Source organism: Manduca sexta, chromosome 6 (assembly GCF_014839805.1).
Source record: "Manduca sexta isolate Smith_Timp_Sample1 chromosome 6, JHU_Msex_v1.0, whole genome shotgun sequence".
NCBI classification, from domain to species: domain Eukaryota; kingdom Metazoa; phylum Arthropoda; class Insecta; order Lepidoptera; family Sphingidae; genus Manduca; species Manduca sexta.
In genome coordinates this window covers 11944411-11961347 of record NC_051120.1, presented here as the reverse complement: position 1 = coordinate 11961347, position 16937 = coordinate 11944411, and the positions used below count along the sequence as shown (strand labels likewise).

The following is a 16937-nucleotide window of genomic DNA, read 5'->3' as shown; positions in this document are numbered from 1 at the left end:
ACTAAGTAAACGGCTGTTTAGGATCTTTTCCAGAATTTTAGACAACGATGGTAAAACCGATATTGGTCTGTAGTTGTTGACACTGTCCCTGTCACCCGCTTTGTGTATAGGATGAACTAAAGCTATTTTGAGTGCATCGGGAAAGACGCCTGTGGAAATCGTAAGGTTACAGACGTGTGTGATAAATGGGGCTAAAGTCTTGGAAGCTAATTTCAAAATCTTAGTAGAGATACCGTCAATCCCAACTGCGGAGTCTGATTTTAGGCTTCCTATGATTTGCTCTACTTCAGTATTATCTGTTTCCAAAATACATATAGAACGGCAAAGTGAAGTTATGCTCGGGGTGGTTGTTAAAGGTGTGCAGTGTTGCAATATTTTAGTGGCTAATTTGTTTCCTACACTTACAAAGAAATCATTAACAAAGTTTGCTGATTTATGTTGGCATGCATCAATGTTTAAAAGTTCTATAGGTGGTGAAGGAACTTGCTTGGTATGGGTTATAAGTTTTATGAAGTCCCAGGTCGCCTTAGGATCATTTTTTCGTTTCAGAAATTCTGATTTCTCGTAGTTAGTCCTAAGCTTACGCAATAGAGAATTACAAAAATTACGATACCTAGTGTATGTTATTTTTAAAACAGAATTATCTTTTTGTAATCTTAGCTTCTGATGCATTTTGTCTCTATTACGTATACATCTCAACAAACCTGGGGTTATCCATGGTTTTATGTTTCGATTTTTCTTGAGACTTTTAAGACACGTGTGTGTTTGGCTATTATGTTTTTGAGCAAAGATATCAGAATGTTTGTTGCTACATTAGCGTCATTGGCTAGAAGTACCGGTGTAAAGTCTGAGTTTTCGATGTCTCTTTGAATACTGGTTATATCCATTGCTTTGACGTTACATGCTAATTTGTGTTTATGGCTATTTAAATTAAGATAGAATATTACAGGTAGATGGTCAGTGATATGTGTATCTATAACTATAGTGGTTGCTGACTGTTTGGTTCTTAAAAGCACATGGTCGAGGCAGTTGTTTAACCTTGTAGGATACCTGTGGGCTGGTAGAAGCCCATGAGAAGCTGTGAATGTAAGGTATTCGTAAGAATGTTTGTCATTGTTATTTGATTTGATATCAATGTTGATATCACCAACTAAGGCAAGATGTTCTATTTTTGAAAGAGATCGTAGAGTGTTATCGAGGCTCTTTTAAAGTTGTCAATATGTCTATGTGATGGGGATCTATAAATGGCCAAGATAGCTACGTTACTTTCGACTTTACATAGCAAGGAACTTGCATCAAATATTTTAGGTTCTGAAATTGAGCACTGTAATGAAGATTTTGTGTAGATAACTATACCGTCGTTTTGGTTAAGGTTATTTTTGGTAAAATGCTCATTGTAGCCATTTAATTTGGGAATTACAGGTAAATTATGTAGCCAACATTCTGTTAGTATTATGATGTCACATTCTGTTTTTAATGCCTGTAAAAATACTACAAGATTGTCGAAATTTTTGTTAATGCTTCGAATATTTAGGTGCAGTGCTGATAATTGTTTTTGGTCTTTAGTTATAAACCTATGACTTTCGTTTAACGAGATTTTATATGACTTGGATACTTGAATAGCATCTAGGTCTAATCCAAGATTTTCTAACGTATTATTAGCCATTTTATAAGTTTATATAATAATTTACGTTAAATGGATACACTGAGAATTGAAATGTTGCAATTAGTGGTAATTTTAAATATCTTCTCCATGCTTGTTTGTGTGATGTGTGTGACATTTTTAAATGTATGTGGTGCATTTTACGAATTGTGAATTTGGTTATGGAGTATGTGTGAGGTGTGTTTGAGGCTTTGATTGACAGCATCAGGGTAAGTGAAGTAGATTGTGTTTGATTAAGCATATGAGTTTCTTTGTGGCTGATACTTGTGAAATCTGAAATATAGTGAATTCCATAGTTACAATAAATTAATGTTAATTTTATGTATATAATATCGAATGAAAAGCAAGTTAGCGGGTAGAGAACAGTGTTGTACGATAAGAAAAATAGTCATTTAGGATTTGTGAGGCGAGTTAGACAGTTTTCCGAAAAAATATGAATCTGTTTCTCACCTTCAGTCTTGCGCAAAAATATTTTGTTATTTGTACACCAGCAAAATTTATAATCATGTAGCTTAGCAAATTCACGTGCGACGTAGTACAATTTCTTGACAGATGGCAGTAAATGCTCACTTACATATATCGGTCGGTTTTCACACTTGAGACCAATTTGTGTGGAATTTAACTTCTCTTCTTTGACGCGATTTTTATTATAAAACCGTACAGAAGAGAGAAAGTTGTTTTTTACTGGAACTGATAAAAATTCTGCGATTATTGGCCTGTTCGTATTTGGTTTTCCTGGAAGCCTATATATGTCCCTTATAGCATTTGGTTGTAGGTCAATTTGCAGTTTCAATCCAATTTGTACTATAATTTGTGATAGGTCCTCTGTAGATTCTTTTTCCTTAAACGGTATATTCCTGATTTCAATGCTTGCCGAACGTGACCGAAGTTCCATGTCTTGCAGTTTAAATTCTAGATTTTCAAGGGCTTTTTTGTAAAAGGCTCGCTCCCTTTCTAGTTCGTCTATTCGATGCTGTACATCTTCAAATTTTGTATTAAAGAATTCTATAGACTTTTCAATTTCTGAGTTTGTCTTTTGAATTTGAAGAGATTGTGTTTTCAAATCAGCCATATCAGCCATGATTGTTTTTAAGGTTTTTGAGTGGTCAACCAGAACAGCCGTTTGCTCGTTTTTCCATGAAACTAACATTTCTTTTAGCTGTTCAATTTCATTTGATAGCAAGTATGGTTCTTCACGCCGAAGACGTTTTGCTCTAGAACTCGGATTCGGTCGATCCGTTGCACTTTCACTCTTTTGAATAGAAGCCGCATTAGGTTCCGAGTGAGTCTCACTTATGTTTCCTGACTGTTGAGGAGATCGTTGAACACGCGGCATTTTATTTGTATATGAATTGGCAAGAAATATGCAGTATCGTATGAATCGCTCTAATGAATGTAGGTCGCTATTTTGTTACGCGCGAAGCAGATATTCTTAGCGCCAGCTCCACCGACAGGGCCACGGCGCAGGCGGCGGCGGTTCAAATCACGCTTCCGAATTCCAACAAATTATAATTTATTTGATATTTGATATTTCCATAAGAGAAATTATAATTATTGAAGCGACTCACATAAATTAGTTGTCCTGCTCTAGACACTCCCAGTGGGCGGGGTCCACAAATATAAACCCCGCGTGAGTGACAAGGAATTGAGACTTCGATGCTTCACCAATAAGACACAGCAGAACAAAACAAAAGGTTTCGACTGCACAAAAGGTCACACACGTCCGTCGCCGACGAAAACCAGCGGAGGAATCCCGGAGGAATCAGCGGAGAAATAAACGTCTCATGTGTACCTTTCTACAATTTTGACATTATACTGGGTAACAGTTTTAAATTTATGTGACATATTTTATTTTATATTGACTCATTGAATTATCAATGTATAATAGACGACCGACCGATCATTTTGTTGCACCAGCCTTAAAATTTATAATCTTAATTATATTGACCAAGATCTGCGACAAAATATGAAATGAAAATATTATGTTTGTAAATGTAGGCGTATGCACGCTGTACACTGACTGTTTCATAGTTTTTATAATTTTTTAGTATTATTGTTTTTTTCGTTAGTTTTAGTTATTGCTAAATACTTTTATGTGGATTTTCTCCGCAATTTTACGGTGATGTGCGTGTATTAGCTTATATAATTAATCAGACTTTGTATAGAAAAGACTTATTAAAAATATATATATATATTTAATAACAATATTATAAATGAATAGACAATTGATGACAAAAAATAAAGCCCGGAGTTTCTTTCTGCCTTTCTTCTTCGGGTAGTCATCGCTTAGGTAGTTAGTGAAAGGCTGGTAGGTTAGCTAGGTTAGGGCTTTTATTGTCCTCACCGGTGAGGATCGCGACGCGTTTCTCCCTTATTGCTTATTTAAAAATACATACATACATAATTTTATTTCTTCTTCCCTGCCAGCCCGAGCTGGCTTCTTTGTTTACTAAGTATATTTTTCATTTATTTTATTGTCTTTGTTTATATAAGCTAATCTAATTAAGTAATAATTGAATATTCTCATGTACCTTGACTTATCATAAGTGCAACTATGTTCGCCTACGTGATGAATAAAGCATTTTTATTTTTTTTTATTTTTTATCTTGCCAAAGATATTCAGCGACTTCCTGTGACATTTATCACGTCGTCTATCCACCAAAACCAAATTCATAAAAAAATACGTACAATCAGCCTAAACCATCAGTATTGTAATGAAAGAAAAACAACGTTTTCGCATCAGTCCCAGTAGTATCTGTGTATCAAGGAGTCGTGCCTTATATTCTGTGTTTACAGCCATTGACGGCGGGAGGTAATTGAGTGGACCGTGCACCCTCCGGGGAGGACGGATGATTGGCCGGCGCGGTCACACCGACTGTACCCACAGGCGCGACGCTTGATTACGTGTCCTAAATTAAATAACCTGTGTTGATTAAGAATTCTGGCATTATAAAAGCGTGTGGTTGTTAATGTTTACTAGAATATACGTGATTTTAATTAAACAATAAATATAGTATGTCACTTTTTCTTCTTTAGGGGTAGAGATTTATTGTACCCCAATTCGGTAGGCATGTCGGCATTATGTGTAGTAAGGCTATTTAATAAGAATTACAATTTTTAGATTAACTTTACTTCAAATTACTTTTGTTTTTTAACGTTTATAGTAAATATGTTATTATAAAGCAATTATTTATACATAAAATCGTTATAGATATTGCACTCAAACTTATGATTTTGCAGTCAAACATTAGTTGTGCACCTAATAATTCTACGAAACTAATTTCTGTAGTTAATTTTCTAAATACTTATAAAATAAGATACAATATTCACGTACAAATATAGTTCCCAACAAGGATAAAAAAGAAACAGTACTGAAATCTTTCATAGCATAAACGTCACCGTGATTTTTTACCCCATAATCATATCGAAAATCGCTGCGCCACAAAATAAATTTAACGAACAGTATCGTCCCATTTTACGTGCGTTCTATATTTTATTGAATATCGCACTCGTCATATTCGGAATGAATTTTTCCCTGTCCCGAAAATAAAGGGTAAAGCTTCGTCAATTTTTTGTTATTTCAATGAGGCTTGAAAAGGTAAGGTTGCAAGGCGGTACGATCCTATAATTCCGCGTCATCGGATTTTTTCCTCTCGAATTTATTTTTTATGTATCACATCCTTTTTCAATAACCTGGACTGAATAATTTGTGAAAAGATTTATGTATAGCTACTACTTTTTGCTCGTATATGTATTTATATTGAATATAAGTGAATTAGTAAACTTAAATAACTCAGAAAAACTATTTTACTTGTGAATCAAGTAGTAAAAAATATTATTAATTATTAATAAATTATAAAGTAGCATCGAATACTGGAAGAGAAATATTACGCTGAAGTCCAATTTTACAGCAAAGTTCTACCAACCTAGAAATCCTGTAATTGACTTATACAATTTCTCTTAAAATTTAATTTATCTACACACCCACATCAAATAGTGATAGTAGAGTGTGAAAGATTATATCAAATACACTTAGCACGAATGTAACAAAACCCACACATACCTTAATTATGTATATAGAACTGTTCTCAAAGTAAGAACTCTTACATAAGTGTATACAACGTGAGTACAAAGCGCGAGGTCGAAATTAACACAAATATTTGCTACAATGCGGGCACCTCAGTTACCCCAACAATGTTTCACGGTTCTTGCGCCTTGCTTTATAATTATTGTAAACTTAGATTAACACTCGCCAAAATGTCCTTTATATCAGTTGCAATTAGTCCTTTATTTAAGTGAATTGTTATAGTATCAGGTAACTAAATAACGCCGAATTAATGTGTGATTATAATAATAATAATATCAGCCCTGTATTATATACTTGCCCACTGCTGAGCACGGGCCTCCTCTACTACTCAGAGGGATTAGGCCTTAGTCCACCACGTTGGCCTAGTGCGGATTGGTAGACTTCACTCACCTTCGAAATTCCTATAGAGAACCTCTCAGATGTGCAGGTTTCCTCACGATGTTTTCCTTCACCGTTAAAGCGAACGATAATTCACAAAGAATACACACATGATTTTAGAAAAGTCAGAGGTGTGTGCCCTTGGGATTTGAACCTGCGGACATTCGTCTCGGCAGTCCGTTCCACACCCAACTAGGCTATCGCCGCATACTAATGCATAATATACAATATACGATATGCAATATACATGCATAATGTGTGATTATTTAACCCAAACTACCCCATGACTTCACATTATTATGAAACCCTAATGGAAAAATATGTAAATAACAATTTTACGGTAAATTGTAACAATTTACCCTATAGGCGTTTTAATTTATGGATACGTTTGAGTGGAAGGAAGGGGCCCTGTGATCTTTTGTAGCAAGGGACTTAAACGATACATTATGCAAATGGTCGCCTTGTAACCCGAGCAGGTAAATGTTGCCAAATGAATGGAAGGTGAAAGTATTTTTATAAGACAAACATGTAATTTATGTCAAGTTTTATGATAATTATATATTTGTTTTTGCTTTAAATGGGATATTTTGGCCCCGAGAGGGGTAAACGAACAATGTATTTTACAGCTTTTATATCAGCTATATATGGGAATATGTGAAGGTATTTTTGTTAGAGAAATGCCTGATTTTTATCTCGGTTATGATAGTGCTAGTGTAAAGTAGATTTTTGTTGTTATAAATATCATATTTTCCACCAAAAACGAGTAAAATAAAGACCATGTTTGGTTTTCGTATATTGACTAATTATAGCATATAAAATGAATTAATATGACAATGTTCCATTAATATATGCTTATGAATTCAAATAATATAATACCCACTATAATTTTAGTAACAATTTAACATTAATTTAACCATTATGGTATGGATGCGACATTACCATTACCACACAATATGACATTAAAAACGTTATAAATTCAGAGAATAAGGTACATTCCCACTAATGCAAGCACTACACAACATCATTTCAGAAATGCCTTTAACACCTTTCAATCCCTGTGCATTAAAATGCTTTAGGCGACGCCAGGACGACACATCCTGCGCAAAGCGAAATCAACTTTATTCCAAACACAATAAGATTCACACCGCACACAGTTAGTGATAGTGCACTCAGCATGTTCTTCAGTCAGTCTGTACGTCTGACAAATTACAGAGCAAAACGATTAATGAACGCGTGACGTTGCCTGAATTATGATATGGGAGATAATAGCATTTGATTTATGAGTGTGTCATTGTCTTAGTGTAGACATGGACGCCTGATGTGTTTGTATCCATCATGTTTTTGCCTAGATCGGTTTGTGAGGATTAATTGAGTTGCGTGTACGGAGATTGGGGTAATTTTATACGTCTGGGTGAGTAATAGTTTTGTTTCTTTATATAATGGTTTATGAGATTGCTTTTTGATAGGTATCTCCTGAAAATATTGGTTCATTAATCCTTGGCGAGAGTAGGTGTTATAAGTTTAAGGTGCGCGTGTCTATCTGTGGCATTGAAGCTTCCTAACGAATGGAGCGATTTTGATACGGTTTTATTTAAATGTTTAACTTACAAAGATCTCACAATCTCATCTGGGGTAATTTCACATTTTACGTGGATTTTATTATTCATTACTTATTAGCATTATGTCATAAGGGAAATATTCTGTGAATAGTTTCTACGTTAAAGAACTTTTGGCAAGAATTTGCACACTGACAACGTTTTTATACCTTTATTCGCAGTAAAATCAGTAGTCACTGGTATGTACGTGTTCTTCAGAAGTAGAAGAGGCGGTATCTGTGGATTCATGTGACAGCACTACCTTGTACTCGTAGAAGAAGTGCGTTCCGAACCGTTTGGTCGACGTCGAATCGTTTTTACAGCGATGGTCGTGGATCTTCACAAACACTAAAAGAGATGTTTTTTAACTATATAGAATGTAAGGTTCATTCTATTGGTTTTCAAAGAATGAAGCCTTTTGTTGATCAAAATATATAAGTATTTAAAACTTGTAGATCTGTAGATTATCTGTCATCATGAATTTAAATGTTAAAATATTTCATATAAAACTATCGTAAATTAATCCTTATTTCTTCCTTTAAGGACGGTAATAGATCTACAAATCTTCTAGAATTTTGAGTTCTTATGAGTGGTGGAGATTACTAAATAACAGGTGATTCACTTCCTTTAAAATTACCCATTCAATATTGATTATGAAAAATAAATCCTCACTTGTCCCATCCTGGCAGTTCCTGTAGTGCATCATGCAGAGGCTTTTGAACGATCTCCTGGCTCGCTGGTACGCACCACAGATCCACTTGATGCTGGGATCTCGCCACTTCTTCCACATGTCGTCGGGGCATGGGGTGCATTTGCGGTGCCATCGTCTCCTTCCAAATACAAAATGATGTGAGCGAATGAATGATAAAGATTAGTGAATGACTGACTGAGAGCCACGGGAACCAGTCAACACTGTCCAGTTGATGTTACTTTATTTAGTAAATTAATGCAGTACCTATTTGAAATCGCATATCTCTCATGTATATGTACGCTCATTTGCTAACAATCTTTTCTTATTGACTTACCAATAAGATTGATCTTGAAGGAGGATTGTGCAATAAATTTTGTAAAACATTGGTAGCTTGGGCAAATAAGTATTGCAACGATTCAGGTACAGAACACACCAACCTTCGTACTTACAATTAAATGAATTCTTGCATACCAGAGACCGTTTACCTACTTACCTACCTATTTATCAACAACCAACCGCCTAAAAAATATGATATGTACCCTCACTATCACCATATTTACTTTCACCCTCTCAAGACTCCGCGGGCGTCTGCTCGCTCGCTATCAATAACGCCTTTCAGATACGTTTGTTATTCAAATTTATGTTAATTTTTTAGATAACTTTGAGAATATTTCATCATAGAGTTATCAGTTACAACGTCTATATTTTCGTACCTTTGAGAGATGAGTTTTCCCAGCTTTTGTATAAATAGTATGACTACTGAAAACCATCAGCCTTAAGGATTTTTTTCTGAATAAAGTCCTACAAATTTTATCTTTCCTGAACGAAATGACGAGTCCTAGAGTGGAGGCCGCGTCTCGGTAAGTGTAGCGTAGGACGACCTCCGACCCGCTGCACTGGTCCGACGACATTCGCAGGATCGCCGATGGACGCTGGACGAGGATAGCGGAGGACCGAGCAACGTGGCGAGCTCTAGGGGAGGCCTATGTTCAGCAGTGGACAATTGTAGGTTGATGAGAACGAAATGAGTTTTTTCTGGACATGGTTTCTCATATTATTATGTAAATTATTATCCTAATGATAACGCAAATATTAGACATTGATATAAAACTATTTACGGATTTTATCGCGGTTATTTCTATTATTATTTTCTCTCGACGTTTCGAAGACTTTGCAGCTTTTACGGTCACGGGGCGGACTCCTTGAAGTCTGCAACTTCAGTATACCAAGAGACTTATCCATTCTTACTTATTATATAATAACCATATAAGCTTTTTTTTATCCCGAAATAATTCTACAACTGGACTTTTATACTGGCCAATTAATTTCATACATTCAGGAGCCCGACGACATCTAGTATAATTATAAAAGGTCTTACCATCCTCTCCTCTCGATGCTCTCCTTTGGTGTGAATTTTTTCTTCTTCTCTTCCGAAGAGCCAGTAGATTTTGATATAGACAAGCCGAGAGACTCGGCCGAGTCGCCAGAGGAATCTGTAATTTACTTTAATGTTAATTTACACTCCCTATGATATTGGGATTTTGTGCTCAGGAAAGACTTTTTGAATTTTGTCTGATATGGTGATAAACTCGTTCCCTATCACAAGATGGGACAGAATTAGTTACTTAGTTCCACCTATGCCTATCCCTTCTGGGATAAAGGCATGATGTGTGCGCGCCTGTCAGCCTCTACATTCTTCTGTTTTCATCATCTTTTTATGTTCTCATGAAAGCGGATTGTGGACTGAACAGACAGTTTTATGGATATGGTTTCGGCAAGTCATCGATGTAAAAGGGCTACGCGAAGACATAATTATTGTCTACATTTAGAATAGGCCAGTTCGATCAAATTAATACGACTAGGTCCAATAAAACAAACACTTTATCGTATGGTGATTTAGATTTCCGAAAAGTCTAACCTCTGTTTCTTTCCTTAAAGCATTTCAGCACGTCTATGATTCTTCTGAATTTATAGTTTCATAAATTATCCTATACTATATGTATAAAATAAATTTAAAATATTATAATTTGTCCTCAAATTGTATAACTTTTACAAAGTCGGTCCATTAAGACGTTAATTCATTCGCCGAGTGCTTCCAATTCTTTTGTCTTATTAATTATTTCGTATTCTTTCGCGATTAAAATAATTCCTAGTTCGCAAACAATGGAACCGATAACCCTCTTTGACAGCGATCGAGGCAAATTGATCTTTTTATTTATTCCGGAGATGTTTTATTTAAATATGAAGTGGAAAGTTAAAGAGATGTTATTCCAGCATCACAAAGCTTTGAACGAGCCACTTTGATAATTGAACCCCTATATTTATAATAAGTTGACGGAGTTGCGAAGATAGAGAAATGAACTTTAAAATTAGTTCGGTAAGGACTACTTTTCGTCGTATAATACCGTCGTTTAATTGTGTTATAAAACTTAGATTTTTCAGCTATATAAACTATATTTTTTTTGTGTAAGTGGTAATTTGTTTTATAAAATAATTATTCGAGACGTTCACTAAGAACGAATTAAAATTTAAAAATGTAGAGACATTCAATAATACGCTAGTTATGTTAAAATGTATTTTAGCCGTAATTGTGAATTTTCGTTAATATTTAATGTACAATAAATTATATTCTATAATTTAATTAGTTTAATAGGAGTTAAGACCAAAGTTCTGAGAAAAATATTGGCATTCTTTGATTCATTTATAGTTGACCGATATTTTCCTTTTTTTGGTATAAGTATTTGTTTTGAGTACTTTACTATTTAGTTATCCTTAATAACGTTTTGCCGACATTCTGTAGGCATAGAGACAAATGGCTTTCCGTCTCTTCTTATGAACATCCACGAATAGTAAGCGAGGATCCTAGTTTCCTTCCTCCTTCATTAGCTTCATTTAATAAAGTTACTAAAACCGGAAAAACTACTTTTCTATTCGCATACACCAGCGTGGGCCTTTTCTATGAAAGGTTTTCATTCACACATTTAACATGATTTAGATTTCATAAACATTTGTATTTTTTTTATTGCTGCTTGAATGACGGGACGAATTTGCCTTTCACTTGATAGTAAGCTATTCGACCGCTCATAAACAGTAGAAACACCATCCAACACCTTGAAATACAAAGTATTGTTTGGTATTCCACTACACTCACCATCCTGAGACATGAGATGTTAAGTCTTATTATGTCCAGTAGTTACACTGGCTCCAATGTTCTCCAAACCGGAACACAACAGTGACTACATTGCGGTGGTATCTAACCATACAGACTCTCACATATGACAGACTACAACTAGTAGTTCATACCTTCTGTATTTCAATTTATCATCATCATCATCAGCCCTGTCCCACTGCTGGGCACGGGTCTCCTCTACTACTGAGAGGGATTAGGCCTTAGTCCATCACGCTGGCCTAGTGCGGATTGGTAGACTTTACACACCCTCGAAATTCCTATAGAGTACTTCTCAGGTGTGCAGGTTTCCTCACGAAATTTTCCTTCACCGTTAAAGCGAACGATAATTCACAAAGCATACACACATGATTTTAGAAAAGTCAGAGGTGTGTGCCCTTGGGTTTTGAACCTTCAGACATTCGTCTCGGCAGTCCGTTCCACACCCAACTAGGCTATCGCCGCTTTTTTATTTCAATTCAATGTTCAAGAAATAGAACGCGCTTTAGTTTATATGTAATATTTTAGTCTAGATAAATAAAGTATTTAGTATTTCTACAGCAGGCATTCTTTGTCCAATCTGACCTATATCTTTGCTATTTTCTAAGCCCTACCGGAAGCCTCTTAAACTTTATGGCTTCACTTGAGTGCTAACATAACGTTGAAACATTAGTTGTTTGACTTTAAACATCGATTTATGGTCGCATTACTGAAGCGGGGAAAGTTACCCATTCAATACGGACCTCGCCCTGTTCTTCACCAAAAAAATATTAAACATTAGCTAAGATAATTATTAAATCCTTGTATTTGAAAATATAAACATAATTATTGAGAACATTTGGAATAAAGGTACACCGATATATGTACCAACTAGATTTTAAGATATTGAACTAGATCAAATCTTGAAGGACATGTTGCTACATAGTGCTCTATAGGATCGATTTCTTTGCCTTTTATTAAATGCATCACACCCAATAAATTTCACCGGTTGTAATTTACGACCTATGTTGTAGGTATTGCAGTCTAAAATCGCTTACCAATTGCAGACTTCGCAGCTGATATTGTAAATGTTGATGTATTATTACTTTGTCCAGATTTCATCTTATTGATAACACATACCATGGTCACCTCCAGATGAAGATGTGGATTCTGACTTCTTTCGCTTTCTTCTTGTATCTTTTACTTTAATACCATTTATTGCGTCATTATGGCGCGATATGTTTAGGAATGATGATACCAAGTCCACTGAAAACATTAAATACCATTTTCCAATATTTTTTAAAACTTTCTTTAATATCCTCTGCCTATCTCTTCGGGAATAGGGGCGATATTACAAAAAAATATACAATTATATAACTAGAATTACTATTTAGGAATGAAGGACATAATAATGTTTTATTTTGATTTTATTATCTATCAATATATTTTTAATGCTGATTATATTTGAAAAGTAAGTTACCTATAGCTAAAAGAACAACAATATTTGCAGCGCAAAACTTGAAAAATACAAACATTTCAGTTGATATTCCTCGCACTCAGTCATTCCATATTATTTACGACTGAGCAGTTAACGCTTTCAATTTTATTTTATTGGTTTTATATGTGGATATTTCAATTTTCTTGGAGTTTTTTCAAGTGGCCTCTACTATAAGAGATTAACTCTAGGCATTGCCACGCAATAGTTTGTTATTACGTTTTCCATATTTTAAGTCCCAGAGTAATAACTGGAAACTTTTGATTATAATATCTAATGATTTTAAATGTTATGCTCAGCACTCTGTGAAATGAAATGAAATGATTTATTTGAATCTGTAAAATGTTATACATTATTTAGATTCCGTCAATATTAACTCTACCACCAGTTCGGAAAGCAGTTTTCACCAGAGAAGGACGGGCAAGAAACTCTGGTGTTGCTCTTTTCAATCAGTTTAGGGTAAAGACTACAGTACATGATAAAGTGAAAAGAGAAAAAAAAAGTTTAGAGCAGTTCATTTATAGGCTCGTGAAATAAGGAATAAATTAATTTAACTGTAGGCAGTGTTTTCTAATGAAATTATTGGTGATGTTTCAATCTTTATCGACGCTTACGCAACGTACTGAGAGAATTAGGGCCATAGTCAAGACGCTTTTCTACAATCGTTAACAAAAATATGAATGGAATAACATATCCTAGCGAGAGAATTATCGATCGGATAGTAATTACCATAATTTTTGGAAAGGCGTCTTGGACCCCTATCTGAAACTTAATCCAACCATACTAAAATTAAAGGCAAAGAGAAAAAACAAAAAAAAAGTCTCTTGTCCTGCATAGGGAGACCAGAAAAAAATATACAACCATACAAAAAATTGCAAAGGAACATTATAGTCAATGGAAACAAATTGTTGTTATTGAATTAGTTTAATTTGTATCAAGCTCTGTACACGTAGAACCAGTGTCGTCCGTGGAAGGTGTCGTTTTTGCAGCGATGGTCATAAATCTTCACAAATACTACAACAGTTGAGGAACAGTTGAGGATTAATAAAAAAAAAATGCGTTAAAGAACGTTTGAGGATTGATTAAAAATTCTCTGCGTTTTTAAAATTACCTTATGTTATATACTTTAAATTACTGAGTTAGTGGCGTATTTGTATTATGGTACAACTGTAGTGCTGAGGTCTAGGATTTGATCTCTGTGTCAGGCAGTGATATTAGATTTTTTTTACTCGGTATCAGCGTGGAGTCTGGAATTTGTACTTGATTTGGCGATAGGCTCGGTCCCTATCTCATGGAACGGAATTCGTTCGGTGAAAAGTGGGTACGCCAGTTGCGTCTCTGCCTATCCTTCCGGGGACAAAAGACACGAGTGTATATGTAACATGCTAACACGTGTCTATGTTTATATTTAATCGCATAGTTATGGTGTAGTATAAAAATCATTACTAGGAGAAATTGTCCATCACTAGGCATAATTACTTATAATCATTTGAATTTGATTTGGCAATATTTTTGCCTATTTCTCAGCAAATCAAAATTATAAGTATTGACCTCAACCCAGCCACAGTACATTAACAAATATAGTTAAACTCACAAGTCCCATCCTGGCAGTTCCTGTAGCGCATCATGCACTCGCTCTTGAAGCTCCGGCGAGCTCTCTGGTAGCCACCGCAGATCCACTTGATCCCTTTATTCTTGAACTTCTTCAGCATGTCATGAGGGCATGGCGTGCAGGTGCGGTAGACCTTCGTACTGATGATGAGAAGAATCTGTATCAATACGTATTATGTCGAAATTCCTACTGAGATTAAGAAGAAAGAGAGAGAGAGAGAACTATTCAGAGCTAAGTTCTGAATTTCTGTCTCATATTAGCGAATAAGCCACCTTGATAGTAACTATATTATCGTCCAATTATGATATGAATTAAAAGACATCGAATCTCTCAACGGTTTGAAAATGATATCCCTCTATATACAATGTTCTCTCATGTAAGAGTTCTTTGATAACAAGTATCTTGTCATTATCTCATCCATCTGGTTTTGAAATTTCTTATAATTAAGTTCTTACACTAGTCTTCTTTCAGCGGTTTCTAAAGACGACACGGCCGAGGAGATTCCACTCGATAAATATTCATCTGATGATGACGAGGATCTGAAAAAATAATATTGACATATAAAAGTAGATGCTGCATCTTGGGTAAACACCGACTACAATAGCTGCATAATGGTATAATAGGCAAGTTTACAATCATAACTAATCCCAGTTAATATAATTCAAAGCCAAAATCCCCAACAAATACTCCATCATCAATGAACTGGTTTGAAGTACATTGTTACAACTGAACGAAGAACTGAAGCATTAAATTTTTAATTACAACCTTAGGCTATTTAAGGATCTCAAGTTGCTGTGTTTATTCGTCTAGATATTAATCCATCGTCAGTACGAGGTTTAAGACGCGAGAGCGGTTCTTTGTGGGATTAGTTCGAGCTGAGTAGGAAATTTCTTTTTTCTTACGGACTCATGGAAGCCTTTGTCGACTTGAGGAGTCTTTTCTATAGCATTAGGGCTCTTGTTGTAATTGATATTAATTATAGTTTCTTTTATATCTATAATGCCGTAATTATACTAGTAGCATTTGTTGATGTCTAGCCAAAAGTTCAGCACATCTCCACTTTACCATAGTGATACGTGTGCCCTCATGATCAAGGTAGAATGTCGTATGGCACATTTATCAAACCCGAGATTTGTTTATAACTTATGTGAAATACAAACAAAAACACCTATTATCGAAGGGGTAGGCAGACGCGGAACCAGCTACTTTTTGCCATGTTCCGTTCCATAGATAGTGGCTGAGCGTTTTGCCAAATTGAGCGCTTAACTCTGAGCCGATATTGAGGAGAAAAAGAAGCTTTGTCTGGGATTCGAACCCATATGTCACAGCGGTGTTGTACCGCACATGCAATACAATCACGCAATAGTCATAAACAAGTTAAATCTAAAAAAGCGATATGATGTCAATACTCGGTACTGTCAGTGATGTCGCTGTTCAAGTCGCTCTCAGGATCGTCCGATTCTGATGAGTCTTGGTACCACTTAGGGCCGCGGTGTTGCGCGTCGCCGAACCCTGCGACGTGTTTCAAGTTCTCCACGTGGTCCAGGAATTGAGGTGTTAGCCCAAAGTGCTGGCACTGGGAGGCTAATAGATAATGTGAAGTATAATATAATATAATAATAATAATAATAAGCGTTTATTCAGACAAATTACATAGTTAAAGAGTCAGATAAATTGGTTTGTGTATAACGATCCGATGTGCCGACGATCTTAAGGTGTATCGTGCAATAAATAACTGTGAGGATTGCTTACTGCTACAAGATGATTTGGATCGACTAGCCAAATATTGTATAGATAATAAACTTCATTTAAGTTTAACAAAATGCTGTTCAATGTCTTTCACAAAAAAGAAATTTATCACCAAGCACACCTATTATTTATACAATTCTCCTTTAAGTAATGTTTCGACTATTAGAGACCTAGGTATATTGTTGGACTCGAAATTACATTTAGATAATCATATAGATCATATAACTAATAAAGCGTTTCAACTTTATGGATTTATTATGAGATCGTGTGAGGAGTTCAAACGGCCGGAAAGCTATTTGTCACTGTTCAAATCATTAGTAAGGTCACAACTTGAGTACGCAACAGCTATATGGAATCCCCACTACGATATATATGTAAACCAAATAGAAATGGTTCAATGTAAGTTTTTGCGGGCAATTTACTATAAATGTTTCCGTGCAAGGTCCTCGTATGTAGATTTGTTAGGAAAGTTCTCACTTACGTCACTGAAAGTCAGAAGGCTTTATCTAGATCAAATGTTGC

General features: G+C 35.3%; 2 protein-coding genes across 5 annotated transcripts in view; one reads left to right on the top strand and one right to left on the bottom strand.

Annotated features, from left to right (window-relative positions):
* Positions 1-16937, top strand: part of LOC115444348 (dystrophin, isoforms A/C/F/G/H) — a 530370-nt gene that overhangs the window by 285407 nt on the left and 228026 nt on the right. The window lies entirely within an intron of this gene.
* LOC115449876 lies at positions 7881-13370 on the bottom strand. Of its 3 annotated transcripts, none has more exons than XM_030177773.2 (5): positions 13093-13370; positions 12700-12825; positions 9793-9907; positions 8396-8553; positions 7881-8071 (listed from the first exon to the last, which is right to left on the bottom strand). In XM_030177773.2, exons 1-5 carry the CDS (start codon positions 13121-13123, stop codon positions 7911-7913), a joined length of 591 nt encoding a protein of 196 aa, XP_030033633.1. In that variant the 5' UTR covers positions 13124-13370; the 3' UTR covers positions 7881-7910. The 3 variants fall into 3 exon arrangements, with proteins under 3 accessions (XP_030033633.1, XP_030033632.1, XP_030033634.1); XM_030177772.2 differs by having other exon boundaries at positions 13040-13366; XM_030177774.1 differs by lacking the exons at positions 12700-12825; positions 13093-13370 and adding an exon at positions 12618-12699.

What these genes read in the sequence shown, in the direction of transcription:
- LOC115449876 (XM_030177772.2), bottom strand. Translation starts at nt 13,094, where the DNA reads ATGTTTGTATTTTTCAAGTTTTGCGCTGCAAATATTGTTGTTCTTTTA. An exon ending in TTCATCTGGAGGTGACCATG is followed by an intron (nt 9,908 to 12,699) that starts GTATGTGTTATC and finishes AGTAAATTACAG; the next exon opens with ATTCCTCTGGCGACTCGGCC. An exon ending in GAACTGCCAGGATGGGACAA is followed by an intron (nt 8,072 to 8,395) that starts GTGAGGATTTAT and finishes CATCTCTTTTAG; the next exon opens with TGTTTGTGAAGATCCACGAC.